Consider the following 14,199-nt stretch of genomic DNA (forward strand, 5'->3'; position numbering starts at 1 on the left):
CCAGAATCTCGCAACAGGATTCGACTGATTGTCGAGCAGTCCATTTGTTCTTAAATCCGCTCCCACTTCGCGGAAAGACCGGCCGAGCACCAACAGCAGTTCCTCCTCATCGCAGAGCCTAAGGCGTAAGCAGCCGTGTCTTCCAAACTTTCTGTTTGCCCTTTTCTGTTATCCTATCTTTTCCTCACTCCTTTTTTCTTCGTATTTCAGACCCTAACTGGGGCACAGCGGGAAGAATCAAGGGTAACCGACCGATCAAGCCACTTATCCAGCACCTGAGCACCTGCCACGCCTACAAAGAATCCACGCCATCCGTCATTTTCTAAGCAATCACCAATTGGGAGCATCTTTCATCATGCCCATTACTCGCCGTTCCGCCGGCCGGAATGACAACTCCCTTGCGCCACCCCAGGTACTCGGCTTGCCGGCCGAAGACCAGCTATCGCAGCGTTCTTCAGACCAGGATCATCAGGAGTGGAATGGAGTAGATGAGAATGACGTCTCAGTTGACGAGTCATCGATTGCCGAGCCGCTAAATGCTGGGTCGTTATGGGACTACCGCCCCGATAGGAAGAAGATCCTCCTCTTAGCCCAGTGCCAGGGTCTGGATGGCTTCTTTGGTGATGGCGGAGGGTTCAGACCCACAGCTAGGGATGTACTCTTGAGTGCAATGGCCTCGGTGGACTTCCTCAAAGATCTCGGGAATCGCACCATCCACGCCGACGAAATCGGCATAGACGATGCCGGCCGTCTCTTCCACATTGGGTCCAGGTCTTCGCAAAACAATTTCCGCACAGACTTCTCCGATATGGTACCGGCGTTCAGGAAAAACAGAATGTTACAAAAACAAGCGGAAGCGATCTGGCCAAAACTCGCGGCGTTCGTTGAGTACACGCAATGGGAGCCGCTGCTTCAAGGCGAAAACCGGCTCCCAGCAGTGCAGAAGTTACAAACTTGTGTAGCGGCCATGGAGCGGAGCACAAGCTTTGACACTGACGAGCTTCTGGCTCAATGTTGCGATGCCGTGGACGAGCTGGAAAGGGTCGTGACGGTGGTCAATACCGTGAAGCAGGACTTTATTGAGACAAATTCGACGAGCCTGGATAGATGGAAAAAGCTCAAGGGCCTGGCTTGGGTTTTTACGGAGAAAGATAGTGCAGGTCTGGAGGAAATGCTCCAAGGCGGCGTCTTTTACTTCACCATGGCCCTGACTTGTCATTTGCAGCCATACCAGAAATTCCTTAGACACGCCATCACATTGAAGGAAGATATCGAGGGCTATTGCTGAGGCGTAACAGTGAGCGGGTTGGTACAAATGCCGGGCCAGAAGGGGATCGGGTTTCAGTGGGGTGATCATTTGCAGAGGGGCTGAGAGACGATGATTTCTCTTGCTTCGACTTTAGCTGGTCAACGAAGTAGCAAATAAACCTAGTTAGACACACAAGCAAAATAAACCCTTCGCCCCATGTTCCGAAGCTGCTGATCCTAAGATCTCATCACTTGTTCCATCGGCAATCGTTCCCTAGACGTTCAGCCTTGGCGTTTTGCTTCATTAACCTCCACTTTATCTTGGCGTTGATGATGACAAGAACCAAAACAACAATGCCGACAGAAGGGGAGGTGTTGTTGTTTGGGGGGAAGAGAGAGAGAGGGGGGAGGAAGGAGAAAGGGAGAGAAGGAAGATGAGATTCAGGGGAATATCCTCCTGATTTTTAATTACCGTGGATGCCCTGAGCCTCAGCAAATGCCAGTGAACTCGTTGACAACATAACTTATCAAGCTGAATGGATATCACAGAGTGTTTTAGTATATCTACGCTCTCGTATACACTCTACTTCTCGCTGGCCTTTGACTCGGCTGCGTGTGTTAACTCGGCTGGGGGCGGGTTGGGCGAGGGAGATGGCGGATGGGCTCTAAACATTCAGCTTCCTCCGGAGGAGAGGACGAGATCAATTCGAGAAATGAATTGGGAAGGCTACAGAGCAAGATAGTTATGATGTGCCCGGCCTATAGAGATAGGCGAGACAAAGGGCAACGAGATCCATGCCATGGGGCAAATCGAAGCTTTAGTTATAGTTCCGGCAGTGGGCTCCTTAGTAAATACATATCTAGAGAGAGACGCTCGGCCGCTCGGCAATCGTGTCATAACGGTGATCTTTTTCAAATTCGACTAGCCCCTGGAGATCTCATCACCTAAAGCCACCCACTCAGCCTCTCCGCAAAGAACTGCATCATAGGTAGCGCCTCCTCCCTATTGCTCGGCATCCCATCGCTCGCCCTCTTCCACCTCACCACCTTGACCTGCTCAAACTCTCTCTCCAGCACCTCCACCGCATCCTCATCCACCGCCTCGCTCTCCCGCCCACACAACACCAACACCGGCGTCTTTGCCTTGCCTCTCCCTCCAAAACTAGGCACCATGGATGCCGGCAGTGCCCCGCCAACCGACACGACTCCTTTGAACGCCTTCGTCCCATCCTCCCTCCTCGAAGACGGAGAAGAAGAGGGAGAGGAAGACGAAGTCACCTCCTCCACCCTCTCCCTCCCTTCCCCAACCCCGGCCGCCAGGCCCAGCGCCAACGCCCCACCCTGCCCGAAGCCAAATAGCATCACATCCGCCAACTCCCACCCGCACTTGCCGACCAACACCTCTCCGACCAACCGATCCATCACCCACGCCTTTGCCCTCTCGAACCCGGGGTCCTGGTCTAGCCCGCCCTCGGCCCCGCTCCCCTCGTCCACCCTGAGATCGTCCCCCCAGTGCCAGCCGGCGGGGCCCGGCCGCGACGGGGGGGGGGCGAGCAGGCCGGCGGGCAGGGGGCTCACGCCGCGCACGGCGATGGCCAGCACGCCCGGCAGGGACAGGTTGCGGGCGAACGAGGCGAAGGGGGCGTGGGAGTCGCCGAGGCCGTGGAAGAGGAGCAGGATGGAGGTGGTGGACTCCGGGGGGTTGGGGTAGACTAGCGTGAGGGAGTCTTCGGGCAGGGGGGAGGGGGAGAAGTCGGCTAGGGTGGGGATTCGGGGTGGCATTTTTTTTTTTTCCCCCTTTCTTCCTCCTTTTTTTTCTTCTTCCTTTTCCCTTCCCTCTTTCTAGGTAGGTGTGAAATGCTCTGGGTTTGGTTTGGGAGGGATGTTGTTTTCTGGGGGGTTGTGGGTTGGTTGGTGGGTGCTGGGTTCGCTAGGCATTTCGACGTCACCTACATTAACGGCGGGGGGGCCGGCCGGGTGGGGACCCGTCGGCCCGGCCCGGGCAACACTTGGGATGTTAGAGCTCCGGACTTATTCGGCACATTTGAATAGGGTATAGCCATATAGTACCGAACAGTATCTCAAATCCTACTAGGAGTTTAGAGGGGTTGTACGAAATGTTCAATTCAGTAGATTTATCCAGGCTACAAGTCACACGTCCATACTCCCTACGCCAAACATACATCATAACTTCTTCCCATCGTCGGCCTCGCTCCTCTTCATCATTCGTGACGGCCCCGGTGCCATCTCGTGCCACTCCCCCAGTGCATCCCATCTGCCCGCCCTGGTATAATCCCCTCTGATGCTCCCCTGCATCCACGCAAATCGAAAGTACTCATTCGCCTGCAGATCCGCATCCCTCACCCACGTCAAATTCGACGTCCCGCTCGCGCCCTCGTCAAAGTACTCCCGGAAACGCTCCACGTCATTCACAAGTACGCTAATTCCATCAAAGTCGGCGACTGGCGGCGGATTCCACGAGAACGTAATCGTGGGGTTCGGCTCGTCGAGGGCAATCACGGGCTCCAGGATCGAAGGCAGCGGCGTTTCCATCGGCGCGTCCCCCCGCAGCGACAGGGCCGTTTGTAAGATGGGATCGAATCCCCAGCGGGCAATGCCGTTGACAAAGAGACCAATCAACAGCCCCTGATACAGCAGCGACGGCCTCGTCTGCAGGCTAGTTCCAGGGAGCAGGAGCAGCGCGAGAATGTAGTGGTGGATACGCAGATTGAGGTCCGGAATAGCGACGCAGATGATGAGGCCCAGTGCGAGGAGAGCATAGAGCTTAAGGTAGCGGATGAGCCGCGCCTCCTGGCGGAAGAACCACACCTGCACCGCGGCGATGGCGGCAAGGATGATGACGATGATGGCCAGGGCGGCACGCGCGCCGGGCTGCCGCTCCAGGTCGCGCCCGGTAAGGCGCTGGATCGGGATGAAATCGAGTGTGTAGTTGGTTAGCGCACCGACCCAGGCGGCACCAAGCCAGAGGACCGTCTTCTCCACTTGGGCTGTCAGGCCCTTGAGCGTTCTCCGGATGCCCATCTTGTCGTACATGACCCAGGCCACGAACATGGCGGGAAGGAAGTTGCCCAGCTCACGGGTGAAAAGGGAGCGTATATCCGAGTAGGTGGGAGTATCCGTGGCAAGACCGACGGTCCAATAGAGGACGATGAAGATGGGGAAGAAGAATAGCGCCGGCGAGGTCACGAAGAGCGAGAAGACGGCCGTGAAGACGACCGAGACCGCAAGCAGCGGCCACCTCATGTCGCGGGCATTGCAGCTGATCCCCGTCTCAAAGGTGAAGGACAAGGGAAAGTACGAGTCAAATCCCACGCTGGTGATGCCGTTGCTCGACGTGCTGTTGAAGTTCCTCTGCAGCCCGACCAGCCTGACCACTCCGCATCCGCCATTGGTATTGGAGATGGCGCCGGCATGCACCGCCGAGCCGCAAATGAACGAGTCGCCCCTGTAGATAGGCGGGCCGCCCCCGGAGGAGGGCGGACCCCCAACAACGAGCGGCCTGAAGATGATCTCCTGGTCTCCAACGGCATGATAATTCAAGACCTCGTAGCTCGCGCAGTTGGCTGGGCACCGGAACGCGAACCCTGCGTCTTCAAACGGACGGCAATCGATGCCGTCCAAGCCGCAGCCGTTGCCCGAGGCCCAGTACGTGCTCCCACATCCAATGGCGGTCGGCCGCCCCCAACCGGCGATCTCGGACGCAGACAGGCCGTCGCGCATAACCAAGGCGAATGTGAGCATCCACAGCCCGAAAAAAACGAAGACGGCAAACGCCCTGTGCAACTTGCGCGGCAGATATCTGTCGAGAAGCACGATGGGAGCGTGCTGCACCCGGGGAAACAGCGGCTTAATCGCAAAGCGCCTTGGATTGGGCGGGCCCTTGGTCCATTTCACCGTGGCCTTGATGAGGCGGCGTACGGGATACGGCACCCATTTGAAACGCTTCCACGAGCTCTCGTCCTGGATGAAGCGCGGTGTCGGTGGCGAGTTGTCCTCCTCGAGGTCCTCGACCTGCGCGGTCTCTGCGATCGGGGCATCGGGATGGTCGGCTGCGATGGTGGTGGCATCCGAGTCGGTGGCGTCCTGACGCTCTACATCGCGGGCTCGGGTGCGCGCCTCAGTGTCGACTTCCCCCATGGTGAGGGTGCTGACGCTGGGTCGGGGGCCGCCGCCTCAGTCTCGGATCACCCGGGGCTCTAGAGAAGCGTGTTGGGGAAAACAAGGCGCTCTACTGCAGCGTCCAACTCACACACAACCGCTATACTAGAAAGCAAGGTACTTCAAGAAACGATTGAAAAAAGCAGACCCCGAACAGGCGATCAAGAACAAAGAATCAGTACATCCTGGGGCGCGGGGAGGCGGGCCAATTTAGAGGGCATGGTCCAAGTCCATCGTCTGGAACCGCCGCGTCAACTGGTTCCCTGTTCCTGGGCGCTGAAACACGGCAGCAAAGCGGGGACGGGAGCAGCCTGGCTCAGGTAAGGCTGCAGTGGGGCTCGCATGTCAGTCAGGTAACCGAGCCACAGCAGCGGGTCGCAAGCCCCCGCGGGGCGATCCGATCCAGCCGCTCTCCGTTTGCCGCATCTTGGCCCGTTTTTTTTTTTTTAAAGAGCCTTTAAACGGTGCGCTAGCCAGGGAGAGTTGCAGGTCTTGAACTCTGAAGTCTCGAACAAACAAACAAACAAACAAAACACAGCCAAGTGCCAATGACTAGTTCCTAGTTCGGGGCTTGAACTGGAAAGCCGTCTCCCACTCTCATCCCAGATTCACGCCCTGCGTCCCATACGGGGGTCGGTTTCTCGGGTTGCAGGGTTGAACCGCAGTTAAAAACGCAGGGATTCAGAAAACTTGACTAAACGCCGGGCCCCTGAGATCGCAACATGACTGTCGATACGCAACATATCGAATCAGGAGCCATGAGATTTGAACTCCTCGGAGCCGCCCTAAAAGACGGCGCCACAGCACGGCTGGGCCGCCTGGCCTTTGCGGGACGCCGTGCCATCGACACGCCGAACTACATCGGGATCACCTCGCGCGGCGCGCTGCCTCATCTCACACCCGACAATGTAGGCAAGCACTTGCAAGTGAGCGGTGCATACATGGCTCTGGAAGACTGTGAGGTTTCTTCATAATGTCTCATACCTACTCATAACTAACTCATTTTCCCCAGTCATTGAGAAACCACAGCAGAACTCCAAGAGGGTTCCCCCCATCTATTCAGCCCTAACAACAACAAAACACCCCACCCCCCTCCACGGCTTCACCGCCATGCCCTCATCCGTCACTACCGTTCTGAGCGCTCGACGTCTCCCCGCGGTCCCCTCACCCGCGGGCAACACCAACAACTCCATCTCGGTCTTCACCTCGACCGGGTTCCAAGTCCTCACCACGAAGGAGTACCTCTCCGCCATCCAAACCCTCAAACCCGACATCGCGATCCCCCCGGCAGACCTCACGCACAGCGCCATCACGCCCAACTCGAAGCGCGCGCTGCGCATGGCCGAGCGAACCGACGAGTGGGTCTTCGAGTGGTTCTCGGAGCTGCCGCCAGACACCACCACCTGCACGTTCGCCCCGGTCCTCCCCATCGCCTACTCCATCCAATGGGAGTACCTGTCGCGGCTGGCAGAGGACTACCTCGGGTCGTCGCAGCTGTCGGGGCTGGCCGTGTACGACGCGGACGTGGTGGCGGACCTGGCGTCGTTCTGCCCGTCGCTGGTGCCGCTGCCACGGCTCTCGGTGGCCGCGCCGGCCACGCCGCACCACATCCTGCGGCAGATCGCGCTCGGCATAGACGTCTTCACCATCCCCTTCGTCAACACGGCCTCCGACGCCGGCCTGGCCCTCGACTTCCGCTTTCCCCCAACCCCTTCCCCCAGTGCCCCTCCTAATTCTTCTGCTTCTTCTTCTTCTTCTTCTTCTTCTTCTCCTCCTCCTCCCTCCGACGCACAACCCCGCCCGTTGGCAATCGACCTCTCGCTCGCGCCGCACGCCACCTCGCTCGCCCCGCTCTCCGACGCCTGCCGGTGCTACGCCTGCACGACCCACCACCGGGCCTACATCCACCACCTCCTGTCGGCGCGCGAGATGCTGGGGTGGACGCTGCTGCAGATCCACAACCACGCCGTCGTGTCCGAGTTCTTTGCCGGCGCGCGCGCGGCCCTGTCCCGGGGAGAGGAGCATTTCGAGCAAGGGCGGAGGCAGTTCGCGCTGGCGTACGAGCCCGAGTTTCCCGAGGGCCTTGGCGAGCGTCCCAGGGCGAGGGGGTACCAGTACAAGAGCGCGGGCGGCGGGGAGGGGAAGAGGAATAAGCCCGCTTGGGGGAAGCTGGGAGCGGAGGGGGACAGTGGGAAGGAGACGCCGGTTGTGCCGGTGGAGGGGGCCGAGGAGCTGGAGGAGAGGGGGTTTGCAGAGATACAGAATTGAAGAGACTGCGTTGAAAGCTAGTTCCGAACTTCTGATCGGGGCCCTGGCTGCTGCATGATAGATTTGCTGGATTATTTCTTTTTGCTCTTCCATGCTTCATTTCTCTCCATGCTTGTGTGTGTGATAGGGTTAGCCGTTCTAACGGCCAAGTATCATCCTCCATCTATTTGCTCTCCGCCGCAGTCCCGGCACCATCATCGTCAGGCTGCGCTATCCTCTTTGGCTTCTTCTTCTTTCCCTTCGCCACAGACGCCGCCTCCCCTCCCGCAGGACTCTCACCGGACCCTTCGACAGTCTTCTTTTTCTTTTTCTTCGGCTTAACCGCCGCACTACTCCCCTCCTCTGCACCGCCCCCCTCCCCCTCTTGCTTCGCCTTCTTCACCGTCTTCTTCTTCTTTTTCACCACCACCCCCTCCACAGGCACCCCTTGTGCCACCTGTATCCTCTCATTCGCCCTCTGCATCTCCAGCCTCAGCCTTTGCACCTCGCGCATCGCCTGCGCCATCTCGGCCTCCTCGCGCTGCTGCCGCTCGTGTGCCAAGCCGTCATCGCCCCCCGGCCGGTCGTTGAGGCTGAGATCACCAAGGTGGCTCGAGTCGACCTGCAGGAGCGACTGCTTCAGTTTCCTGGCCTTTGACTTGGCGAAGCTGTCTGAGTTGTTCTCCGACTCGTAGTTGCGCGGTGTCGACGGCCGGCTCGTTCCGCCGAGCGTCTCGTCGGCCGCGATGACGATGCGCTGACGAGTTTTGGGCGGTTGCGGGGAGCGTCTGTCCGCTGTTACCGGTGTGCCTCGGCCGCTGATGCTTAGTTTTTCTAGGTCCAGTTGCATGATGGGAATCGAGTCAATGTCGAGATCTGGGCCGTTTTCTTTCTGCAGAATGTTATGGATCGGCGTCGAGGTGCCACCGGACCGGGTAGGCTCCCCGATGTAGAAGGGGTCATCTCGGTTGCGTTCCATCCGCTCAGCCTTTCTCCTTGCGACGATGTCTGCGTCGAGGTAGCTCTCTTCGCTAGCCTGTTGATACGAACCCGACATCTCCTCGGGTGCGTCTGCTAGCCTCTCTATTGCCGGCCCGCTCGCGATGCTCGTAGGCGGCAGTTTCTGATTGTAGTACGCTTCGAATTCGTCATCGCCCTGAGTCGGCAGCATGAGCGAGTCCGCCTGTGCCAAGAGACTGTGGAGATTGTGATGAATCGGCTCATCCAAGTCAAGACCCTCGGGCATTGGTACGTTGTGTTGCGTCCCCGGAGCAACGGAGTTGAGTTCCCATCCAGTGAATAGCGACGGAATGGCTTGCGTGAGGAGCAGAGGCGCATCTTGCTGCACTTCGTCTGTAGATGGGGACTGGCCGGCCGCCGCCTCGGCTGTCAGTTTTAGCAGCTCGATAAACTCGACGGCACGCTCTTGGACTTCTAGGTATGGATGCGACGCCAATGGCTCCAGCACGTGGATGACTCGAGCCATGAGTAATGACACAGCCGACTTTCTCTCTGCGGTCCAAAGCGTTTGGTCGTCTCCAGCAACGTGTGCAAACAGCTTCATAACAGACTGCAGACACGTTGCGAGGACCTCTGGGTTTTCGACCCGGGGAACAAGGCCTAATAAATGTCGTAGCGTGTCATCGGGGGAGAACAGCTCGAAAGCATATTCCCCGACGATCCACGCAACCGGCTTGAGTGCCCCGGAGACGACTGGACGTGACAGCGAAGTCTCTGAATTCAGCCGCGAAGTGACGAGTTCGGCCGCCCGGACTGCCGCAGCCCTCACGGCCCTGACTTTAACAGCCACATTCCTGATCTCGTTGCCGATCTTCTCGGAGATGTCAGCACCCAGCTTTGCCGTTGAGGCGGAGGAATCCGAGTCCAAGTCTCTCGTCCGAGGTACGGGAGCGATTCGGACGAGTTGGGTTAGAACGTCAATATACCAGTCAAAGTCGACCATATTGGCATAATTATCCTGGGAGCACATCCTCAGTATGCGGCCTATCACGTCGGTGGTATAGTCGTCCGGCAGAGGTGGAGGTTGTTCCTGCGCCTTGGAACGTCGCCTGGGATCGGCACCTGCCTCATCGCTTGAGTCTGTTTCGGCATCCTGGCCATCGGCGCCGTTTCTCTGTTGACCCAACACCGCCGAAGACGCTCTGAGCTGCCTCATCAAGCGGCTAACGATGGACGGCAGATTGTCGCTGCTGACCATCCCCTGCACCAAATCGAGCGCTTTTATCCTTATGGTAATGTCTTCGCTGTCGATGCACTCTAGAATCACGTCCTCTTGTTGCGCAACAAGGAACGGGTGGGTGACCACAATTCTGTTGAATGCCAGGAGCGCCACATATTTGACTAGAAGCACGTTAACGCATGCGATAAACGATCGAAGTCAAGGCTGCTGAACTCACGGTTTGGATCACTATTTATAGACACCATGCCCCTCAACTTCGAGACGCAGAGAGAGGCAACTTCTTCCCTGGCGGAGAAATCTTCTCCATCACCTAGAATTCCGCCCTGTATGATGCCGTTAATACATTCGTATAATACGGACATGGCCGGCGTGGTCCGGATAAGGTTTGTTAACGGGGGCAACAGCTTGCGGACTAGGCGCGGCTCGAGGGGTGTTAACGTAGCAAACTACAACAGAGTCGGGATTAGTCGTTGCAAGGCGGCCTGTGGTCTGTAGATCGTCTTACGAGTTTGATGAGCTTTATTGCCATCCAGTTGTTGCCACCGTCAACCAGCAGCTCAAATAGCCGCGGGGCTAGCGGCAGGAAGTCGTTGGGTCGCCGCCAGCCCAACTCACAGACGACATTCACTATAGCTGCTGTCACGCTCGAGTCCTCGTTCCCGTCCATCAGGCGCTCCTTTATTTTCGGCCATGCAGCACGGAGCGCTTCGGGATAGACTAAAGCTAGCCGGTATAGAGTGACGACAGTCTTCTTCCGGATGACGGCCTGGGAGTGGCTGAGGCGAGGCAGCAAGTCGCTCAAGAGTGACATTGATAACGAAGGCGTGATAATATGGGGAAGAGCGGCAATCGGGAGAGATATTATAGTCGGCGTTGCGGAGGCCAAGTCCTGAGAACGAGCAAGTCAGCAGGCTATATTCTGCGAGACAACTAGGTTGGCCTACCTTTTTTAGGAGATTGGTCGCCATCATGAGCACATCCGTGTCAGGACGGAAACTCTGGACAGCGCCGAGATAACCAACGCGTTTCTGATGGTACTTCTGGGATGCCATGACCTCAAGGACGTGGAACGACGCCCACGACATGTCGTGCCCAACCATCTCGAGGTAGATGAGCTTGAGCAAAGCCGTCGCCTTGACGTCTGCACTTGGAGCGTCAGCTGGGCGAGCCGTCGGAGGGGGCTGCTGCAGACCGACCCATATCTTGGCTGCGTATTTCGGAGCGGCATTCCTTTAGACAGTTTTGAATGTACTCCTTCTCATTGCCCTTGTGGTTGCGCAGACCTCGAATGAGGTCGTACAGCGATTTCTCGAACCTGGGAGCCGTCGTCAGCGGTCGGCATTCTCACGCCTTGTGCGCGAGGGATGGTGGGATTAGCGCACATGGTTGCAACGGTTCGATGCTGCCTCCTTAACACCTAACTTCTCCCACACACCCAAGAGTTCTCGGTAACCGACGCTTGATGCTCGGTGGCTCGTGGCGCTGCTCCGTTGATGAAATTAAGCGTGCTGGGGCGGGGTTCAACGGCTGATCGTCCGGTCGGAAACGGGAAGAGGATGCACGGCGACGATATGCATCTTGTCGCGGGCACTCTAGGGATTTCAATCGCGGGGCTGCTTGGTGTTGAGATCGAAGTGCGCTCCGTCCCTACCGCAACTGGCTAGCCGGCCTGGCTGTCGATCTTCGATCAGTGGTGAGAGGCGCAACGGAATCTTGGTGCGCAGCACGTCACTACAGTAACCTAGCACCCTGTTCTACACTGTACATGTACGTAGCATTTTCAGTACTCGGGACGGAACAAGCTCGCACCGTTGTGACTTTCAGGGGTCCCGTCCCTGACCTGGAACTGCTGTACCAAGGCCACCCCGCTTATTCCGCTAAACGTGCGAAATAACTCCCCGCAACCTCATTCTGTACCTGCTATATGTGCTGTTTGCAGGTGGAAGTTACGGATGCAGTGCTATAGCCAGTTTTGGATGTGCTCTATTTGATCGCTTTCGTCGCGACTGCGGGGCTAGACTGCGTATAACGTAGTAGGGATTTTAAAGCAATGAGGCGCAGACAAGGAATTGAACGCCAATAAAACTAACAGACAGATAAACTGACCGTACCATGGGGTATTGTAACCGTATTTAACCACATGCAGCTAATGGAGAAAAGAGTGACGAGATAATATGAAAGCGAACAGAAGAAAGGGACAAAAAAGAAGGGAAAAGGGAAAAAAGAAAAGATAAGAAAAGTATAACGGACCTATTGAGTAGACAGGCTGCAAGAATGTGTAGAGCGGAGTCGAATATCTCGGCATTTAGAAACGGTCATGCTGTCGGGAGAGACGGTTGGTTTACCTGAATCACAGAGCAGGGTACACCGCAGTATCCTGGACTAACATCCCTAACCTAGCCTGTCTTGGAAGTTGCAATCATCAACTGCACTTCCATAATTCCATTGAGCGACGCACGCCACCGACCGATCGTGCCATCTCCATTTCCAACTCAACCATTGACCACCACAGAGACAATCAATCATCGATGGCGCCGACTGTATTGTATCCGCCAACTCAGCTGCCTCCGGCCTCGGCGCTCGCCCTTTCTCAACAAGCTCCCCTTATCCTGCGGAGCTCGCCTGCGACCGTGTCCTCGTCGCCGTTCAGCGCCTTGTTTTCAGCTCCCGAGAAACCAGAGTTATGGATGAAATACGAGAACCTGATCTTGTCGTGTTTGCGAACTGGTGATGATCAGGCCGCGCACCAATGCCTCGAGCGCCTCATCACCCGGTTCGGAGATGGCAACGAGCGGGTGCAGGCACTCAGGGGTCTAGTGAAGGAAGCAGAGGCACAGAATAACGGGGCATTAGAGGACGTGTTGAAGGAGTATGACCAGATACTGGCCGAAAATGATACCAATATTGTTCGTCGGCGCCCCTCCCTTCTGTGCTCATAGGGCAGGCCACAACTCACCAGTGAACAGCCTATCGCGAAGAGGCGCGTCGCGCTCCTGAGGTCCATGGGCCGCGTCTCTGAGGCCGCGTCGGCACTCGTGCAGCTCCTCGACTTTACCCCCACGGATGCCGAAGCTTGGTCTGAACTGTCGGATGTCTACCTCTCCCAGGGCCTGTATCCACAGGCTATCTATGCCATGGAGGAGGTCCTCGTATTGGCTCCAAATGCATGGAATGTATGCATTCCAACCCGTGGCCCACAACCTAAGTCCTACTCTAATGTACCTGTCCCAGATACACGCGCGACTGGGCGAGCTGCAGTTCATGGCGGCCACTGCCCTAGGTGTGGCCGGTGGGTCCTACCAGAAATACATGGCCGAGGCCATCAAGCGCTTCTCGCGAAGTATCGAGCTGTGCGACGATTATCTCCGGGGCTACTATGGCCTGAAGCTGGTGGGACCCTCTCTGATATCGAGGACCCGAGTTCGCTGCTTACAGGTTCCCAGGTTTCCAAGAGGCTCCTCAACGATGGCGCCAAGTCGGCAAAACAAACTGATGACCACGAGTTCGTCCTACCGGATACCCGTAGCATTGAGCGGCTCAATGAGTTGGCCACGGCCAAGCTGTCCGAGATTGTCCGGCACAGCACTGCGAACGACCCAGGCTGGCGTGGTTACGATGAATCCGAGATTGCAGCAGCTCGGGAGTTGCTCTCCGAGGACGCATCGGCTTCATCGGAGATTGAGAGATGATGTCTTGGGGCCTAGGGACGCGTTCGCGGCGTTCGCGGTGACGTGAGTCATGGTGGAGATTATCGACATGGAGCGACGGATCGCAGCGCTGGATGCATTCCACTCGCGTTGTGAGTCTATAGCATTGTGTTCAGGGCCATAATCTGCTTCAACAAGGCGCCAGGTTTCATTGGTGCCTTATCACGACTGCTTGCATTAGCCGAGGTGGTGGGTCTTGGGCAGGAAGACGTGAAAGGAAGCGAACCGAACGTGGCTCCAATAGAGGACCCGGAACGGGCTCGGTACGTGGATGGAGAATGGGCGGTGCGGGCCTTCGAGCCCAACCAGTCTGGTTGCGGCTCATATGACGGTTACGCTTGCTGAGGGTCAATCTTCTCGCGAACCCCTCTCAGTCCTCTTTGGGTACGAAAAATCGGAGATCATCGGGCTCGGCTCAAGGAGAAAGCTGGCTTTGACTGGCCACCTGCCGGCACAGCAACCACAGCCCAAAAACACATGCGCGGTGCCTGGTTAAGGGCATCTCAATGGCTGTTTGATGACCTAACTAGGAATGCAAGCTTGTAAGGTACCTGGATCCGCTCTCTCGATTTCAGCCTTAGCCTGGAACGCCTCTGCATGTCACGCGTTGACGTGTCT

General features: G+C 57.2%; 6 protein-coding genes across 6 annotated transcripts; 3 read left to right on the forward strand and 3 right to left on the reverse strand.

Moving 5' to 3' along the window:
• Nucleotides 1–355: 355 nt before the first annotated feature.
• MFIFM68171_04275 (uncharacterized protein) lies at nucleotides 356–1,288 on the forward strand (the record flags this gene model as incomplete). The annotated part of the gene is made up of 1 exon (XM_071059695.1): nucleotides 356–1,288. The coding sequence occupies one exon, from the start codon at nucleotides 356–358 to the stop codon at nucleotides 1,286–1,288; it is 933 nt and encodes a 310-aa protein (XP_070915796.1).
• Nucleotides 1,289–2,193: 905 nt separating this feature from the next.
• MFIFM68171_04276 (uncharacterized protein) lies at nucleotides 2,194–3,030 on the reverse strand (the record flags this gene model as incomplete). Its single annotated transcript, XM_071059696.1, has 1 exon — nucleotides 2,194–3,030. The coding sequence occupies one exon, from the start codon at nucleotides 3,028–3,030 to the stop codon at nucleotides 2,194–2,196; it is 837 nt and encodes a 278-aa protein (XP_070915797.1).
• Nucleotides 3,031–3,432: 402 nt separating this feature from the next.
• Nucleotides 3,433–5,406, reverse strand: MFIFM68171_04277 (uncharacterized protein; the record flags this gene model as incomplete). Its single annotated transcript, XM_071059697.1, has 1 exon — nucleotides 3,433–5,406. One exon carries the CDS (start codon nucleotides 5,404–5,406, stop codon nucleotides 3,433–3,435), a length of 1,974 nt encoding a protein of 657 aa, XP_070915798.1.
• Nucleotides 5,407–6,149: 743 nt separating this feature from the next.
• MFIFM68171_04278 (uncharacterized protein) lies at nucleotides 6,150–7,695 on the forward strand (the record flags this gene model as incomplete). Its single annotated transcript, XM_071059698.1, has 2 exons — nucleotides 6,150–6,384; nucleotides 6,440–7,695. The coding sequence occupies 2 exons, from the start codon at nucleotides 6,150–6,152 to the stop codon at nucleotides 7,693–7,695; spliced, it is 1,491 nt and encodes a 496-aa protein (XP_070915799.1).
• A 163-nt stretch (nucleotides 7,696–7,858) lies between these two features.
• Nucleotides 7,859–11,258, reverse strand: APL5 (AP-3 complex subunit delta; the record flags this gene model as incomplete). The annotated part of the gene is made up of 6 exons (XM_071059699.1): nucleotides 7,859–10,035; nucleotides 10,092–10,320; nucleotides 10,380–10,763; nucleotides 10,819–11,015; nucleotides 11,071–11,182; nucleotides 11,223–11,258. 6 exons carry the CDS (start codon nucleotides 11,256–11,258, stop codon nucleotides 7,859–7,861), a joined length of 3,135 nt encoding a protein of 1,044 aa, XP_070915800.1.
• A 1,144-nt stretch (nucleotides 11,259–12,402) lies between these two features.
• Nucleotides 12,403–13,563, forward strand: oca3 (Inositol phosphatase SIW14; the record flags this gene model as incomplete). Its single annotated transcript, XM_071059700.1, has 4 exons — nucleotides 12,403–12,780; nucleotides 12,841–13,047; nucleotides 13,106–13,264; nucleotides 13,318–13,563. The coding sequence occupies 4 exons, from the start codon at nucleotides 12,403–12,405 to the stop codon at nucleotides 13,561–13,563; spliced, it is 990 nt and encodes a 329-aa protein (XP_070915801.1).
• Nucleotides 13,564–14,199: the final 636 nt, after the last annotated feature.

The sequence above is a fragment of the Madurella fahalii genome (assembly GCF_045866475.1).
Source record: "Madurella fahalii IFM 68171 DNA, scaffold_2, whole genome shotgun sequence".
NCBI lineage: Eukaryota > Fungi > Ascomycota > Sordariomycetes > Sordariales > Madurella > Madurella fahalii.